This window comes from Bombina bombina, chromosome 7, assembly GCF_027579735.1.
Source record: "Bombina bombina isolate aBomBom1 chromosome 7, aBomBom1.pri, whole genome shotgun sequence".
Classification (NCBI taxonomy): Eukaryota; Metazoa; Chordata; class Amphibia; order Anura; family Bombinatoridae; genus Bombina; species Bombina bombina.
The window spans coordinates 623,623,446-623,642,301 of NC_069505.1; the positions used below are offsets into that span (position 1 = coordinate 623,623,446).

The 18,856-nt window shown below is 43.0% G+C and overlaps 1 protein-coding gene and 1 non-coding gene across 3 annotated transcripts in view; both read right to left on the bottom strand.

The window, feature by feature from the left end:
• Positions 1-418: 418 nt before the first annotated feature.
• Positions 419-18,856, bottom strand: part of LOC128636152 (gastrula zinc finger protein XlCGF26.1-like) — a 34,970-nt gene continuing 16,532 nt past the window's right edge. For both annotated transcript variants that reach the window (XM_053689201.1, XM_053689200.1), the window contains one exon: positions 419-2,558. In XM_053689201.1, coding sequence (XP_053545176.1) covers positions 928-2,558 — 1,631 coding nt within the window. In that variant the 3' untranslated portion in view covers positions 419-927. The remainder of the gene's footprint in view (positions 2,559-18,856) is intronic.
• On the bottom strand, positions 12,287-12,359 carry TRNAM-CAU (transfer RNA methionine (anticodon CAU)). The gene has a single exon. It is a non-coding gene; the product is annotated as a tRNA-Met (tRNA).

The window sequence follows — 18,856 nt, forward strand, 5'->3', positions numbered from 1 at the left end:
ATCATTAATGTGGTCACGTGATTTCAAGGCTGGGATCGGATCATGGAGGACTGCCTATGAGGCTAGACACGCCCCCAAGTTGGATTTCCCATTAAATAAAAGAAAGAGGGTGCATGACGCAAAAAACACGTAGGATTTTCCTTGCTAGGACAGCATGGAATGTCTTAACAGCGTTAAAATAACACACCATCTGTATAATTCATTTATTTTTAAAGAATGTCTCAAAATATTAGACAGACCCTACCAGTTACTCTGTATCGACCACAAGCGAGAAAACAGGTCAACTAGACCATTTCTGATTCTAATTTGGTTCTAACATTTGTTACATTTACACATTGTATTTTGTCATTTTATATTAAATGTCTGTACTAAATCCACAATGAATATAATAAAAACATAACTTCCTTTGCAACAGAGATAGGACAGAAAGTGGTATATTGTAGATAGCAAGCATCATTACAGTGACTCTTCAAACATAACACATAGCTATGTAACTTTTACATAATGAAGTTTAGAATTAGAGATGTTATTTCTCTCCTACTCCTGAGTTCAATTAAAAGGAACATAAAACCCAAAATGAATCCCCCCTCCATACATTCAATATTTGAAGGCAAATCTCTTGCTGCACATCAGAAAATTCAGAAGGACCTATAGTTTGTTCACAAAAAGAAACCAATCACAATCCTTGGTGGGAACAAATATAAACATTATGAGTCGCTTTTCCCCAATGTACCACTGATCCCATCTAATTAATAGAAAGAATGTTTTGTTATTAAAAAGGACAGTTTACTCAAAAATTTTCTCCCCTTTAATTTAATTTATTCCCAATGATCCACTTTACCTTGTGGAGTGTATTAAACTGTTTACAAGTATTTCATATATATATATATATATATATATATTGTAAATGTACATATTTATATATAATTATTTCTCTCTTGTGTCTTTTAGGTGTATTTTTTCATGTCTATCACGTGTTGAGCTGCGAGTAAAGCACTTCCCACACTTAGAACACGCGTAAGGTTTATCCCCTGTATGAATTTTCTGATGCTTTACAAAATTAGATTTGCAGTTAAAACATTTCCCACACTCTGTACATGCAAAGGGTTTTTCCCCTGTGTGAATTATCTGATGCATAACAAGATTCGTTTTACAGGTAAACCGCTTCCCGCATTCCGTACATTCGTATGTTCTCTCTCCTGTATGAATCTTATGATGCATAACAAGATTTGATTTAGTCCTAAAGCTTTTGGCACATTCTGAACACTCATATGGTCGCTCCCCTGTATGGATTCTCTGATGCTTATTAACTTCGGATTTAGAGCTAAAACGTTTTCCACATTCTGGGCATGAAAACGGTTTATCGCCTGTATGAACTTTCTGGTGCATAGCAAGGTTATATTTGGAAGAGAAACATTTCTCACATTCAGAACAAATAAACTGGTTTTCTCCTGTGTGCGTTTTCTGATGCATAATAAGACTGGCTTTACAGTTAAACCGCTTCTCACAACTGGTGCATGGAAATGGTTTCTCACCTGTATGAACCCTCTGATGCTTAACAAGAGCTGATGAAAGGATAAAACGTTTCTCACATTCAGAACAGGAATATGGTTTATCCCCTGAATGAATTTTCTCATGCAAAACAAGATGAGATTTCATGATGAAGCACTTTCCACATTCGGAGCATGAAAAGGGTCTATCAGCTGTGTGAAGTTTTTCATGTCTAGTCAGCTGGGATTTAATGCTAAAGCATTTCCCACATCCAGAACACACAAAGGGTTTCTCCTCTACATGAATTCTCTGATGCCTAATGAGACGTGACCTACAGATAAAACATTTCCCACATTCAGAACATGCATGCGTTTTCTTCCCTGTGGTGGTCTCCTGGTGTTCTTCAAGATCGACCTTGCAGATAAACAATTTACCACAACCAGAACATGAAAACGGTTTCTGTCTTGTATGAATTATTTGATGGGCAAGAAGACTTGATTTACGGGTAAAACATTTGCCACATTCAGAACATACAAGAGGGGTCGTCGTCTTATGAATTTTCTGATGTGCAGCAAGAGATTTACCATTAAAAAATCCCCTCCCATATGTAGGACATCGGACCAAATTGTGATCTAAAGGAGTTATGGAAATATTTGAGTTGGGGTCTAAACATTTTTCACACACGGAACTTTCTATTTTTTTGTTGTCCATATCAGGGAGCTTTTGAGAAGAGATAGCCGATTTCCTACAAAAACATATCCCACATTTAGAACATATAAACTGACTCTCAAATGTCTGATTGAACTGATTAGTGCTAATTTGTGAACTCAGAGCAAATGTGTTTCCATTGAATTCATTCTTCGCTACAAGGTTCTTGGGCATTTCCTGTTTATACGTTTCCATTGAACATACTGAACGGTGTGTGGTCAGAGGTGGCTGCGTGAAGGGCATAATAATACATGGAATTAAAAGAGTCATGGTTGTCCCCAACTGGATTGGATTCTTGCATGAAGCACTTCCGTTAATTTGATTTGCATCTTCATTAGTATTAAATACACGTGACACATCTGCAGTACAAGGGGAAAAAGTTAAAAATAAACTTGGTTTCTAAACTTTATCTTACTGGCAGACTTTAAGAGACATTAAACACTTTAGTTTTAGAATATAAAATGTTTAATTATGTGTAGATATAAAAATAAAAGTTTGCAATATAACCATTTTTTATTTCAGCCCTTTTACCTTTCACTTAATTCTGAAAATTGTTGGTTCACTCAAACCCACTTTAGTTATATAAAATAATGGGTGCCACCATGCAGAAACCTAGATTTTAACTTATCTCTTCTGGTGAAATTAGGAATACATATAAAACAGTCAAAGCTATTTGGAAACCCTGTTCATGTCCCTTTAATAGTTAATGTTAGCCATTTATTACTGAAATCTATTTTTAATCATAATCCTAACCCTCAAAAAATATAAAATTTACCTTTTGGTTCCTCTGGTTTGGGTGTGTGGTCCGCCACTATGGCCACAGCTCCCCCTCGCACCTTACTGCCAGTGACTTAGCCAAACAGAAAGGGGCCACTTACTCCAACTAAATCTCTATAGCGCTCTAGCTGATGCTACACATGCATAGTTAGCGCCTTTAAGGTGATGGGAATGAAAACTGTGGATCTCACAATGCCCTATTCACACACTATAGAACTGAACTGGGACCGGGTACCTGCTTGGCTGAACACAGTATATTAAAAGAAAAGAAAAAACTGTGACCGTGAGGGGGCAGATGGGGGAGCTGAACTGGACAGAAAAACTAAAATGTATGCTTACCTGATAAATCTCTCTTTCTTTCCTGGCATGGAGAGTCCACAATTCCGTTCATTACTGTTGGGAATTTAACACCTGGCCACAAGGAGAAGGCAAAGACACCCCAGCCAAAGCTTAAGATAATTTCCCACTTCTCATACTCCCCCAGTCATTAGGGCGAGGAAATAAGGAGAAGTAGCAAAAACCTAGGGGTAAAGAGGTGCCAGAAGGATAGAGAAACCGCTACCTTAGAAAAAGTAAAAATGGTGGATTCATGGACTCTCCATGCCAGAAAGAGTCAACAATTCCATTCATTACTGTTGGGAATCCAATACTCAAGCTAGAGAGGACACAGAATGGATAGGAAGGAAAAATAAGGTAGATGGACCTAAAATGAAGGCACCACCGCTTGAAGCACTTTTCTCCCAAAGGAAGCCTCAGCTGAGACGAAAACATCAAACTTGTAAAAAAAAAAAAATTAAAAAGTGTGTAAAGAGGACCAGATAGCCGCCTTAAAGATTTGTTCTATAAAAAGTTTCGTTCTTAAAAGCCAAGAGCACACATTACAGGTAGAGTGAGCCGTAATCCTCTCAGGAGGCTGCTGACTAGCTTCCTCATCAGCCAAAACGAATGACACTCCTCAGCCCAAAGTAGTGGCTTTTTGACCCTTGCATTTACCAGCATAAACAACAAACAAGGAGCAAAATTGTCTAAAGTTCTTGGTACCATGGAGATAGAATTTTAAAGCAAGAACCACATCCAGATTGTGCAACAAACACTCTTTCAGAGAAGAAGGATTAGGACAAAAGAAAGGAACCACAATCTCTTGATTGATATTGTGATCAGAGACAACCTTAGGGGAGAAGAAAAAAAAAAACTTGGTTCGAAGAACAGCCTTATCAGCATGGAAGGCCAGATAAGGAGGGTCACTGTAAGGTAGATAATTCTGAAACTCTGCGAGCAGAAGAAATGGCCATCAAAAACAAAACCTACCAAGATAAAAAATTGATATCAACAGAATGCATAGGCTTAAACAGAGCCGATTGCAGAACACAAAGAACAAGATTAAGGCTCCAAGGTTGAGCAACAGGCTTAAAACACAGGCCTGATTCAAACCAGGGCCTGAACGTCTGTAGATTAGCTAACTACTTGTGTAATAACACCGAAAGGGCAGAGATCTGTCCCTTCAGAGAACTAGCTGACAAACCTTTTTCCAAACGTTCTTGGAGAAACAGATTTGAGGAACTCTCACCTTGTGCCAAGGGAAACCTCGACCCTTGCACCAGGATAGGTAGGTTCGCCAAACCTTGTGATACATCCTATGAGTCACTGGCTTACGAGCCTGGATCAAATTATTAATGACCCTATCAGAAAAACCTCTTTTTGACAGGATTAGGCTTCAATCCCCACGCAGTCAGCCTCAGAGAATCTAGATTTTGATAATGGAAAGGACCCTGAAGTAGAAGGTCTGACCTCAGAGGCAACCTCCAGGGAGAGGAGGAGGACATCTTCACCAGATCTGCAAACCAAGTCCTGCAAAGCCAGGCTGGCGAAATTAGGATCACCTGAGCCCACGCCGGTTTAATGCGGGCTATCACCTTGGGAAGAAGAGAAAACTGAAGGAACAGATAAATTAGTTTGAACCTCCAGGGCACCGCTAACGTGTCCACCAGAACTGCTTGAGGATCCCTTGATCTCGACCTGTATCTGGGTAGCTTGGAGTTGAGAGGCCATAAGGTCTATCTCCGGAACACCCCATCATCGGAGGGTTATCTTGGAGAACACCTCAGGATGAAGAGCCCATGCCCCTGGGTGGAACGTCTGTCTGCTCAGGTAGTCCACCTCCCAATTGTCCACTCCCAGAATATGAATGGCCGAAATGTGGCAACTGTGGGACTCTGCCCAATGAAGAATGTGAGAGACTTCCTTCATGGCTAGGGAACTCCTTGTTCCCCCTGATGATTAATATAAGCCACAGATGTTATGTTGTCCGATTTAAATCTTATAAACCAATCTGCTGAGATAGGTCGGAAAGATTGCTGTTCCATTGAGTGAGCATACGAAGGTATGCGTCCTTCAGGTCTATAGTGGTCATGAACTGACCCTCTTGGACCAACGGAAGAATGGATCTGATAGTCTCTATCTTAAAGGAAACTTGACACACTTTATGTCCAGAATTGGAAAGTCCCTTCTTTCTTAGGAACCATGAAAAGGTTGAATAAAACTCTAGGCCCCGTTCTGAAGGAGGGACTAGGACTATCACTCCCAGAAAAGATAGGCACTTTACACAATTTAAAAAGGCTTCTCTCTTCACAGGGTTTGAAAAAAAGGAGAGACAGAAGGAATCTGCCTCTTGGAGGGCAAGACTTCAACCCTATCCTATATCCCTGGGAGACCACGCCCTCAACCCATGGGTCTGGAACGTCTTGAATCCAAGCGTCCTGAAAGGAGAGTCTGCCCTCTACAAGATCTGTTACCGTATCGGGGCTGTCCCTTCATGCCGACTTATTGTCAGAGGAGGGCTTCTTGGGCTGCTTGTTCCTGTTCCGAATAGGTTTCCAGGATCTCTTGGGTTAATCCGACTTGAAGGTCGAAAGCCTCTGTCCCTTGGATGTACGAAAGGAACAAAAATTGCCAGACTGTTGACCCTTGACTCTAGCCTTCTTGTCCTGAGGAAGGAAGGCTCCTTTCCACTCAGTCACCATAGAAATTATAGAATCCAAACCCGGACCAAACAGGACTTCCCCTTAAAGGGCAAGGAAAGAAGATTTAGATACCATGTCCGCAGACAAGGACTTCAACCATAAGGCCCTTTGCGATAGAACCACAAAGCCAGATGACTTGGCATTTAGGCGAATGACCTGCATGTTAGTGTCACAAATAAAGGAATTGGTTATTTTCAAAGCCTTAATCCTATCTTGAATCTCCTCCAATGGAGTTTCCTCTAAAATAATTTCTAATAAGGAGTCACACCAGTATGTAGCAGCTCCCGCAACATCCGCAATACCTGAAGCCAGCTGCCAGAGGAGTTCAAGCTGAAGAAATAACTTAAAATTATGCTTACCTGATCATTTTCTTTTCTTCTGATGGAGAGAGTCCACAGCTGCATTCATTACTTTTGGGAATTCAGAACCTGACCACCAGGAGGTGGCAAAGACACCCCAGCCAAAGGCTTAAATACTCCTCCCACTTCCCTCATCCACCAGTCATTCTGCCGAGGAACAAGGAACAGTAAAAGAAATTTCAGGGTGAAAGGTGCCAGAAGAATAAATAACGACACCCCACATAAAAATTTGGGTGGGGAGCTGTGGACTCCATCAGAAGAAAAGACAATTATCAGGTAAGCAGAATTTAAGTTTTTCTTCTTAAATGGAAAGAGGCCATAGCTGCATTCATTACTTTTGGGAAACAATACCCAAGCCACAGAGGACACTGAATGCCAAGACGAGAGGGAATAATAGGCGGCCCATTCTGAAGGCACCAAGCCTGAAACCACTACCCAACAAAAACTCTGCTTCGTCCGAAGCCGAGAAAACTTTGAAAAAGAAAAAGCCCCAAGGACACTGACCCGCAGATAGTCCAGAAGCCTAGCTAGAGACCGCAAAATTAGACTCAACTGAGCCAACAGTCCTCCAGGAAATACCGTCGCCCAACAGTCGGTCCCTCACCACTCACCCCTCACTAACGAAGGGAACACCAGCCTAAACTCCCAAAGGGATAGGGCAAGAAAGAACCAAAGGGAAACCGAAAGGTCACCACAAAATTCATAGAAGGAAAACCCTCAATAGCGAGCCCAGCTCACAAAGACTCAAATGGGTCCTGACAAACAAGGGGAAACTACGCCCAGACCAAGCAGAAACCAGAGGGTTAGGACCGGGCATCGTAACAGAGAAACTTTTCTCTCAACATCGTGCAAAGCACTGAAAGAGTCCCCACATCGTCAGAATGTAGAATACTGAAGTATTCCAACACAAAAAATGTGTAACAGACCCAGACGAAAAAGTCAAGAACACGCAGCCATCGTCAGGATGACACAGAAAGCGGCCAGTAAGAGACCAGATTGCAAACAAAAAACTCCAAGACAGAGAGCACACTCTAACCAATCTAAGCTGCCAGACCTACACATAGGTCTCCAAAAGGGGGAAGCACATAAGCTCAACGAGGCACACTGCACCCCTAAGAATGAGAGGTTACAACCAGAACTCGAAGGTGGATTGGAACCCTGGACCTTCTGCTTGCGAGCCCAAGCAGATAGCCACTATGCCAACCTAGATCCCGCAGATGACTACGCATCTCAGAACCTACTCCCAGCTGGGGCCAGCACAAGCGTCAGCAGGTCTGAACCAGGGGAACAGAAGAACCCCAACACCAGCTCAAAAACGAGCGGAAGAATGGCCACAGCCATCTCAACAGAGCATGGGTGCGAACCTGACTCCTTAAGAACAGACGGCAAGGCTGTAGACCCAAATGAATCTAGCAAAGGGCCCAACATAGTCTCGACATGGAGCCAGCAAGACTCCAGATGGAACATAACAACCGGGAGAGAATACCCCTCTCTGAAAGGTCAGCTCTCAGTTCCAACCTCTTGAATCCAGGAGAAACCCTAAGAAAGGGACCACACACTTCAATAAGAAGGAGAATAAGCCCCCACCATAAGAAAAAGAATGGTGCCAGAAAGGCAGAGCTCCTGCCCACAAGACACAAAGCCACAGGCTAAAGGAGGATCAAATCTCCAATGCAAACAAACTTGGAAGGAATCCCCTTAAAAACAACTAGCTTGCTAACACACATCCAATGTGCAATAGTTGCAGCAGTGACACTGCAAACCCAGTCGCCTGCAGAGCAGTCAATCCATAAGGTTACTACAGCAAGCTGACCAAGAGAAACCGACCATAAAGTCGTAAGACAAGACCAATTAGCATCAGCACTCAGAAAACCTAGCCAACCAAGACCAGGTCATTAGTCAGAGAAAAAGTCATAGCCCAAGTTCCCTGTAACTGGGGAACCCCCAACCAGCCCTAGAGCCTAAAAGTCCGGTAACAACCCGCAACGGGATCCACAAGGGAAAACGCTGAGTGAAGCCTCAGCAACCAGAAGCACCAGGGTGAAGAGAGGTCCAAGCCCCCAATTGTTTAGACAAACAATAGCCAAGAACTTAACACCCTGTCTGATATAAAAAACAGATCCACAGGGAGATATCAATGCAATATCCAGATCAACCGGGAAAACGAGAATAACTCGTAAGTCCCGACCCAAGGAAGAGACCACCCCTTGTTGAAGTCCAACGCTCCCAAGGAGCTAAGGCGTTAAAATTCGTACAACAACACTAGAGCCCATAGACGCTCAAACAGCCACCGGACCACAAGCAAGAGGATACCTTGAGGCCAAAAACACTCGAACAAAGGCTGGTCTCCACATCACCTCCATACAATCAGAGGATCACAGAGAAAGGATGCAGCGCATCCCCAGCTCCAAGGAAGAACCCTAAGCAGAGCCCAAAGGAGAACCACACCCAGAGTCCCTAAAAGGGACAACCATCTCTCGGAGGGAAAACCGGGTTCCTAAAAGGAGACCTAACCCACACAGAGAAAACGGAGGGACCAAAAAGGTCTCATGAAAAGAGCTGGATATTACACAGACAATGTGCAAATAGCCGCTGCTGGTTACAGTTTGCAAACCGTCCGCCGCTAGGCAGCTAAGCTACCCATCAGGCTACTAGCTGCTGAAGAACCAAGTCCAAAAAAGTACAATCCCAGAGCCTCAGAAGGCCAAACCTCCCAAATTGGCAGCAAGATGGCGGTAAGCCCTCCAACCCTCCACAGCATGAGGGAGGAAAACTCTAGGTCCCGATAACATCAGACGCAAGAGAGTGACGCAGCGGAACTCCCAGTTCAACCAGATTGAGGGCAAATAATAAAACAAAAACAAGAAACACAAACGATAATATGAGCACTCAGCGCCTCGACCGGACCAGCCAAGCAGAAACGGCGCCACGTGTCTGAACATCCACGAGACAGAAAAACCCAAACAGGACCAGCCTGCCGCCAGGGTCCTGTCAAGTTTCATAAATCCTCCCTCAGAGGGGAAGAAGGAATAACAGACAAACATAGCACTAACATGTCCCTTAATAAACTTCTGCAGAAGTAACAGTGAGCATCGATCCCGAAAGTTCCCGAAGGACACATATAAACAAAAATAAAAGACATCCTAATCGGAGAAAAAAAATATATAAGTCAACCAGTAGGTTAACGCCCAAGAAGAAACAGGCCTACCCGCAGGACCAGCCAAACGGAACCCTAATCTTCCAAAAAAACTGGGAAGGATCTCAATAACAGACAATAAGGAGACTACGTCATCCCCTCATGTCTAATGAGGCGAGTCATTCAAAGTAGAAGACTGTGGATTCCCGTATCTGTTAAGGATAGGGTCGCCTAATAACTGAAAAACATGTCTGAGTAATACGCGAAGGCGCGTTATTCTGTAACAAAAAGGCACAATACTCAGGGACAGCTACACCCGCAGGGAACTGTACAGGCCCTCCCAAGGCCAGGAGACCCAGGACAATAGGGCACAAGCACAATCGCAAATAAACGTCTAGACTTTGCAGACAAAAAGTCGCCAAAAACATGTGGAAATGAAAACGTGCCACAACCTCCGGGAGGGGAGCAAGCCGCCCTGCAAGGAGGGATAAACATAATCTGGGTAATCCGCATGTGTAGTAGGAGGGAGCGGTAGGGAACTCACCTCTCGGAGGACAGGGCCCCCAGAGGCGAATGGCTCAGCGGTCCCTTGATTCCCCGAGCCCGGAGAACAAGGCGCTCTAATACGGCATACCGAACATAACTGATTGACGTGTCAACAAAGCCAAACCGGATTCTCCATAGGACGAAGAATCTGAAATTTGAACAGTCTCAGCATCAGAATCCTCCATAACTGGATAGAGAATATGCAAATATGGACTATAAGAAAAACAAAAACTAAACGGCACCTGACACGCACAATGGCTGGGGCACTCACCACCCTCCTATGAACCAGACCCCTGCGGACCAGAATTTCTCCGTCGCCACACGATTAGGAATGTGGAAATGGAAGACCAGAACGTAATCATGCCCAGTCACAAGGTGAACCATACAGTCCAAAAAGTGCGCCCAACCATAAGGTCGCGTCACTTCCAAAGGTGTTTATGTTCCAAGCCATGAGCCCAGTTAACACTACACATAAGCAGATTGAATCACATAACAAACATGATTAAAAAAAACCCTATTCAATAATCCCCCTCAGGAGATATTAACCTTTGATTCCAAGATACAAAATGAGTCCCACAGACCCTATAGTCTAGTAAATCCCGCAAGGTAGGCACCTCACCGGAAACATTGTATGACAGTACATTCATGAAGAAGTAAAATGAAACGATCTTACCGGAATCTATGCCGTGGAAACAGGAACACGACCCTTCAAGTGTGACAGATAGTAGCATCGCCTCCGCCATGGACTTGAGAGAATAAAGCAGGCAGCAAAGCGAAGTTCGACAACGCTGATTGCTTGTGGTGCTGTTAAAATGAGTCGGGATGGTTTCGCAGAGACTCTTCCTGCATCTCCGGACTCTAACTTTCATCCAGGCCCTCACTGAGAGACTGACAGGTTTACATAAAACTCCCGTCCCATGTCGAAGAGTACTACCCTCCATAAGAGACTAAAAACAAAACTGACACTTCTCTGCCAACCTCCTGGCATTAAAGGCAAATAATGACTGGGGGATGAAGGAAGTGGGAGGAGTATTTAAACCTTTGGCTGGGGTGTCTTTGCCTCCTCCTGGTGGCCAGGTTCTGAATTCCCAAAAGTAATGAATGCAGCTGTGGACTCTTTCCATTTAAGAAGAAAATCTTCCTTAAGTAGCCCTTGAGCTTTCTGTCCATAGAGTCCTTAAAGGAAATACTATCCTCAGGGGTAGTAGTTCTTTTGAACAAGGTGGAAATTGCTCCATCCAGTTTGGGAGTGGAACTCCATAACTTCAAGTTAGAGTCAGGAACATCTTTTTAAAATTAGAGGGCAGAGAAAAAGGAATCCCAGGTATTCCCCACTCCTTAGTGATAATGTCCATCATACGGGCTGGGACAGGAAATACTTCCAGAGCTCTGGGTTTGACATCATAAACTCTGTTGAGTTTTGGAATCTTTGGTTCCTCAGATGGTTTTGGATCAGGAACATCTAAAGTAGATAAAACCTCCTTAAGCAACAAATGAAGGAGTTTAAATCTGTAGTTAATATCCTCAGACTCTGCAAGCCTGTTTGCTGCCTGAGTCAGAGATCTCAGCTTCAGAGGCTGAAGAGGTATGCTTATCCTCTTACTATTGAGATAGACTGACCAAAGCAGTCTTAATAGGAGAATGAATTCCTGCGTCATGCGAAGCATGTTTAATCTTTCTCTTACCTGAAGTGGGTAAGGCACTCAACACAGCATAAAAGGCAGATTGAAGCTGTGCTGCAAAGTCTCCTGGTAAAAAAATTCCCCCAGAAAGAGACTGAGCTGAAGGGAACTGCCGGTGCAACTACTAGGGACAGGGACTGAGGAGAAAGTTGATGCACGTCAAGGGCTAAATCTAAATCTGTCTGCTATTTCTAAAAGTTTAACCCCTAAGAGCCTTGAGAGGTAGGGGCTCTGAGGGGTTAAACTTTTTAGAAATAGCAGACAAAGATTTAGATTTTTTGGACTTTGCAACACAGAAGGTAAAGATGGGGAACATGGCTGTGCAGGAGGCATTACATGGGCCTCCTCATCATATAAAACAATTGTCACCCATAGGTAAAGGGAGATAATTATTGTCTAAATCCATTCTGTCCTTTCAGAAGGGGAAAATATCCCCACAAAAAAAAAAAGGAGTAAAGGCTCAAACACAGTAGAGCAACAAAATAAGTTTTACTTTAACAAAAAACATTCAAAAACGGCACTTAAATACGCCCCAGCAGTTACTGGGGAAATTACTGAAAGAGCAAGTGCCTTGTGTGAGGCCTGAACTCACGACCTTCAGATTATGAAATTGACGCACTACCTACTGCGCTAACAAGGCCCAGGTTGCTGAAGGAAAAGAGGCGTGAAAAATCTAAGGCAGAGACACAACAAGATTAAGTCAGCGATGCCATTCCTGTGCTGTCTAAGTGGAGAGTCACTATTAAAAATAAGACAGCGGCGCCTCCCCTAACTATGAGAACACTAATAAATTAAAGTCTGTTTGATACCCTAAACGTTCTATAGCCCAAACAGCCTCAATCCCTCTTGCTGAAAATGATCCTTAAACGTATCTTTCAGCAAACTGTTGCACCGTGCCCCGCATTATAAACTGCCCATAAACATAAAAGATCCCCTAACATAAGGGATATATACAAGTAACCAGGCTCTGTAGACGGTATCTAGGAGACTGAAAACTCCTCAGTGTCCTCACAGTTCAGCCTTATACAAGGAAAAGACACCTTTGGAGCCTCTGCTGTGGGGCAGACAGCACTTCCAGGTCAGACAGCTTCACCCATACTTCTGACAGGGACTTGAAGTAGATCGGAAAGCAGTGTAAACTAAACACTGGTTGCCAGGTGGGGGGTTAGCACAGATTGCTGGAAGGAGGAGAGAGAAAATTCCTGCGACATCCAGAAGCTAACGGCTACCAATACTCTCACTAAGAGGTTTACATGGACACAGCATTAAAAGGCCATTATACACTCATTTTTTCTTTGCATAAATGTTTTGTAGATTATCTATTTATATAGCCCATAAAGTTTGTTTTTTTTAAAAATGTAGTTTTGCTTATTTTTAAATAACATTGCTCTGATTTTCAAACTCCTAACCAAGCCTCAAAGTTTTATTTGAATACCGTCAGATACCTACTGCAGCTTGCTCCTGTTTGTGTAAAGGGTCTTTTCATATGCAAAAGAAGGGGGGGGGGGAGTGTCTTATTTCCCACTAGCAGTGGGCTTTCCAACTGCCTTTTCAACAGAGTTAAACTGAAAGCTTCTAAGTAAGTTTTTAAACCATTTTATACTGGATTTTTATATCAGTATCTGTGCATCTTATTCTTTATAGTAGTGTCTATTACATGCAGTTATATGAAAATGAGTGTATACTGTCCCTTTAACCCGAGTCCTAGCTTGAAGGCAAACTACACATTAAAGGACTTCTATCCATTTTTCTTCAGAGCACCATCTTCCCCAACCTCCCCGTTACAAAGGCAAAGAATGACTGGGGAGTATGGGAAGTATCTTAAGCTTTGGCTGGGTTGTCTTTGCCTCCTCCTGGTGGCCAGGTGTTGAATTCCCAAATGTAATGAATGGAATTGTGGACTCTCCATGCCATTGGAAAGAAATAAAGAGTAAATGACATTAAGTCAAGCAGTTAGAATTACGAATATAAGCGGATCTGGATAGTTCATGGCTAATGCTATTAGGAAGAAAACACCCGTATTACTATTCATATCACTTTCACTTCCCTCAATGTAACACTGCACCCAATTACCCCATTGTACAAGGTGACTAAGCAGTCAGAAACCACCCAATGCCTGTAAGATAAATGGTAAACTCTCCTTTACCATCATGGGATAGGCAATAGTTCAACAATAAAATGCTGTGTGTGTCATATACAGGCCATAGTGCGATAATAAAATGCTGTGTGTGTTATATACAGGCCATAGTGCAATAATAAAATGCTGTGTGTGTATTATATACAGGCCATAGTGCAATAATAAAATGGTGTGTGTTATGTACAGGCCATAGTGCAGCAATAAAATGATGTGTCTGTGTGTTATATACAGGCCATAGTGCAATAATAAAATGCTGTGTGTTATATACAGGCTATAGTGCAATAATAAAATGCTGTGTGTGTTATATACAGGCCATAGTGCAATAATAAAATGCTGTGTGTGTTATACACAGGCCATAGTGCAGCAATAAAATGCGGTGTGTGTTATATACAGGCCATAGTGCAGCAATAAAATGCTGTGTGTGTTATATACAGGCCATAGTGCAGCAATAAAATGCTGTGTGTTATATACAGGCCATAGTGCAGCAATAAAATGCTGTGTGTGTTATATACAGGCCATAGTGCAGCAATAAAATGCTGTGTGTGTTATATACAGGCCATAGTGCAGCAATAAAATGCTGTGTGTGTTATATACAGGCCATAGTGCAGCAATAAAATGCTGTGTGTGTTATATACAGGCCATAGTGCAGCAATAAAATGATGTGTGTTATATACAGGCCATAGTGCAGCAATAAAATGATGTGTCTGTGTGTTATATACAGGCCATAGTGCAATAATAAAATGCTGTGTCTGTGTGTTATATACAGGCTATAGTGCAATAATAAAATGCTGTGTATGTTATATACAAGCCATAGTGCAATAATAAAATGATGTGTGTGTTATATACAAGCCATAGTGCAATAATAAAATGCTGTGTATGTTATATACAAGCCATAGTGCAATAATTAAATCGCTGTGTGTGTTATATACAGGCCATAGCGCAATAATAAAATGATGTGTGTGTGTGTTATATACAGGCCATAGCACAATAATAAAATGCTGTATGTGTTTTATATACAGGCCATATTGCAATAATAAAATGATGTGTGTTATATACAGGCCATAGCGCAATAATAAAATGCTGTGTGTGTGTTATATACAGGCCATAGCACAATAATAAAATGTTGTGTGTGTGTTTTATATACAGGCCATAGTGCAATAATAAAATGTTGTGTGTGTTATATACAGGCCATAGTGCAATAATAAAATGCTGTTTGTGTTATATACAGGCCATAGCACAATAATAAAATGCTGTGTGTTATATACAGGCCATAGTGCAGCAATAATAAAATGCTGTGTGTTATATACAGGCCATAGTGCAGCAATAATAAAATGATGTGTGTGTTATATATAGGCCATAGCACAATAATAAAATGCTGTGTGTTATATACAGGCCATAGTGCAGCAATAATAAAATGCTGTGTGTTATATACAGGCCATAGTGCAGCAATAATAAAATGATGTGTGTGTTATATATAGGCCATAGCACAATAATAAAATGCTGTGTGTGTTATATACAGGCCATAGCACAATAATTAAATGCTGTGTGTGTTATATACAGGCCATAGTGCAATAACAAAATTTATGCTTACCTGATAAATGTCTCTCTTGTGGTGTATACAGTCCACGGTTTCATCCATTACTTGTGGGATATTCTCCTTCCCAACAGGAAGTTGCAAGAGGACACCCACAGCAGAGCTGTCTATATAGCTCCTCCCCTAACCCCCACCTCCAGTCATTCGACCGAAGACAAGTAAGAAAAAGGAGAAACTATAGGGTGCAGTGGTGACTGTAGTTTTAAAAATAAAAACACATGCCTTAAAGTGACAGGGCGGGCCGTGGACTGGATACACCACAAGAGAAAGATTGTGTAAGATGGATAAATACTAAGAGGTTCCTGTTTACACTGATGTTTCTCTTGCGGTGTATCCAGTCCACGGATTCATCCTTTACTTGTGGGATATTCTCATTCCCTACAGGAAGTGGCAAAGTGCACACAGCAGAGCTGTCCATATAGCTCCCCCTCTAGCTGCACCACCCAGTCATTCGACCAAAGGTTAGGAAGAAAAAGGAGAAACCATAGGGTGCAGTGGTGACTGTAGTTTAAACAAAAAATTTTAACCTGACTTTTAAATGCCAGGGCGGGCTGTGGACTGAATACACCGCAAGAGAAAGTAATTTATCAGGTAAGCATAAATTCTGTTTTCTCTTGTAAGGTGTATCCAGTCCACGGGTTCATCCATTACTTGTGGGATACCAAAACGAAAGCTTTAGGACACGGATGAAGGGAGGGACAAGGCAGGAACTTAAACGGAAGGCACCACTGCCTGTAAGACCTTTCTCCGAAAAATAGCCTCCGAGGAAGCAAAAGTATAAAATTTGTAGAATTTAGAAAAAGTATGAAGTGAAGACCAAGTCGCCGCCTTACAAATCTGTTCAACAGAGGCATCATGTTTAAAAGCCCATGTGGAAGCTACCGCTCTAGTAGAATGAGCTGTAATTCTTTCAGGAGGCTGCTGGCCAGCAGTCTCATAAGCTAAACGGATTATGCTTCTCAGCCAAAAAGAAAGAGAAGATTGTGTAATAGACGTTCCTTTTTGAAGAAGGATTAGGACACAGTGACGGAACAACAATTTCCTGATTGATATTCTTATTAGATACCACCTTAGGAAGGTACCCAGGTTTTGATATGCAAAACCACCTTATCTGCATGGAAGATCAGATAAGGGGAAATCACACTGCAAGGCAGATAACTCTGAAACTCTTCGAGCCGAAGAGATAGCTAATAGGAACAGAACTTTCCAAGATAAAAGCTTGATATCTATGGAATGCAAAGGTTCAAACGGAACCCCTTGAAGAACTAAATTTAAACTCCATGGCGGAGCAACAGGTTTAAACACAGGCCTGATTCTAACCAAAGCCTGACAAAACGCCTGAACGTCTGGAACATCAGCCAGACGCTTGTGCAAAAGAATAGACAGAGCAGAAATCTGTCCCTTTAAGGAACTAGCCGATAATCCCTTTTCCAATCCTTCTTGGAAAAAAGATAATATCCTAGGAATCCTGACCTTACTCCATGAGTAACCCTTGGATTCACACCAATGAAGATATTTACACCATATCTTATGATAGATTTTCCTGGTGACAGGCTTTCGAGCCTGAATCAAGGTATCAATGACCGACTCGGAGAAACCACGTTTTGATAAAATCAAGCGTTCAATCTCCAAGCAGTCAGACGCAGAGAAATTAGATTTGGATGTTTGAATGGAGCTTGGAGTAGAAGGTCCTGCCTCAGCGGTAGAGTCCATGGTGGAAAGGATGACATGTCCACCAGATCTGCATACCAAGTCCTGCGTGGCCACACAGGTGCTATTAAAATCACCGAAGCTCTCTCCTCCTTGACCTTGGCAATCAGACGAGGGAGGAGAGGAAATGGTGGAAATACATAAGCCAGGCTGAAGGACCAGGGCACTGCTAGAGCATCTATCAGCGTTGCCTGGGGATCCCTTGACCTGGACCCGTAACGAGGAAGCTTGGCGTTCTGACGAGACGCCATCAGATCCAGTTCTGGTTTGCCCCATAGTTGAATCAGCTGGGCAAATACCTCCGGATGGAGCTCCCACTCCCCCGGATGAAAAATCTGCCGACTTAGAAAGTCCGCCTCCCAGTTCTCTACTCCTGGGATATGGATAGCTGAGAGATGGCAAGAGTGAACCTCTGCCCAAAGAATTATCTTGGAAACCTCCATCATTGCCAGGGGACTCCTTGTTCCCCCCTGATGGTTGATATAGGCTACAGTCGTGATATTGTCCGACTAAAATCTGATGAATCTGACCGCAGCTAGTTGAGGCCAAGCCTGAAGAGCATTGAATATCTCTCTTAACTCCAGAATGTTTATCGGAAGGAGGGCCTCCTCCTGAGTCCACGAACCCTGAGCCTTCAGGGAATTCCAGACTGCGCCCCAGCCCAGAAGGCTGGCATCTGTCGTCACTATAGTCCACTCTGGCTTGCGGAAACTCATTCCCCTGGACAGATGGACCCGAGATAACCACCAGAGAAGAGAATCCCTGGTCTCTTGATCCAGATTTAACAGAGGAGACAAATCTGTGTAGTCCCCATCCCACTGATTGAGCATGCAAAGTTGCAGTGGTCTGATATGTAGGCGGGCAAACGGAACTATGTCCATTGCCGCTACCATCAGCCCGACCATTTCCATACACTGAGCCACTGACGGCCGAGAAGTGGAATGAAGAGCACGGCAAGAAGTTAGAAGCTTTGATATCCTGACCTCTGTCAGAAAAATGTTCATTTCTACTGAATCTATCAGAGTTCCTAGGAAGGAAACTTTTGTGAGAGGGGAGAGTGAACTCTTTTCTCTGTTCACCTTCCACCCGTGAGACCTCAGAAAAGGCCAGAACAATGTCCGTATGGGACTTGGCGATTTGAAAAGTCGACGCCTGGATCAGGATGTCGTCTAGGTAAGGAGCCACCGCTATGCCCCGTGGCCTTAGAACCTTCGTAAAGATTCTTGGCGCCGTGGCTAATCCGAAGGGAAGAGCCACAAACTGGTAATGCCTGTCTAGGAAGGCGAACCTGAGGAACTAATGATGATCTCTGTGAATCGGAATGTGGAGATAAGCATCCTTTAAGTCCACGGTAGTCATATATTGACCCTCCTGGATCATAGGGAGGATGGTTCGGATTGTCTCCATCTTGAAAGATGGGACCCTGAGAAATTTGTTTAGGATCTTGAGATCCAAGATTGGTCTGAACTTTACCTCTTTTTTGGGAACGATAAACAGGTTTGAATAGAAACCCTGCCCCTGGTCCTCCCTTGGAACTGGGTGGATCACTCCCATAACCAGTAGGTCTTGAACGCAACGTAAGAATACCTCTCTCCTTATCTGGTTTGCAGATAGTTGTGAGAGGTGAAATCTCCCCTTTGGAGATGAACCTTTGAATTCCAGAAGATATCCCTGGGAAACAATCTCTAGTGCCCAG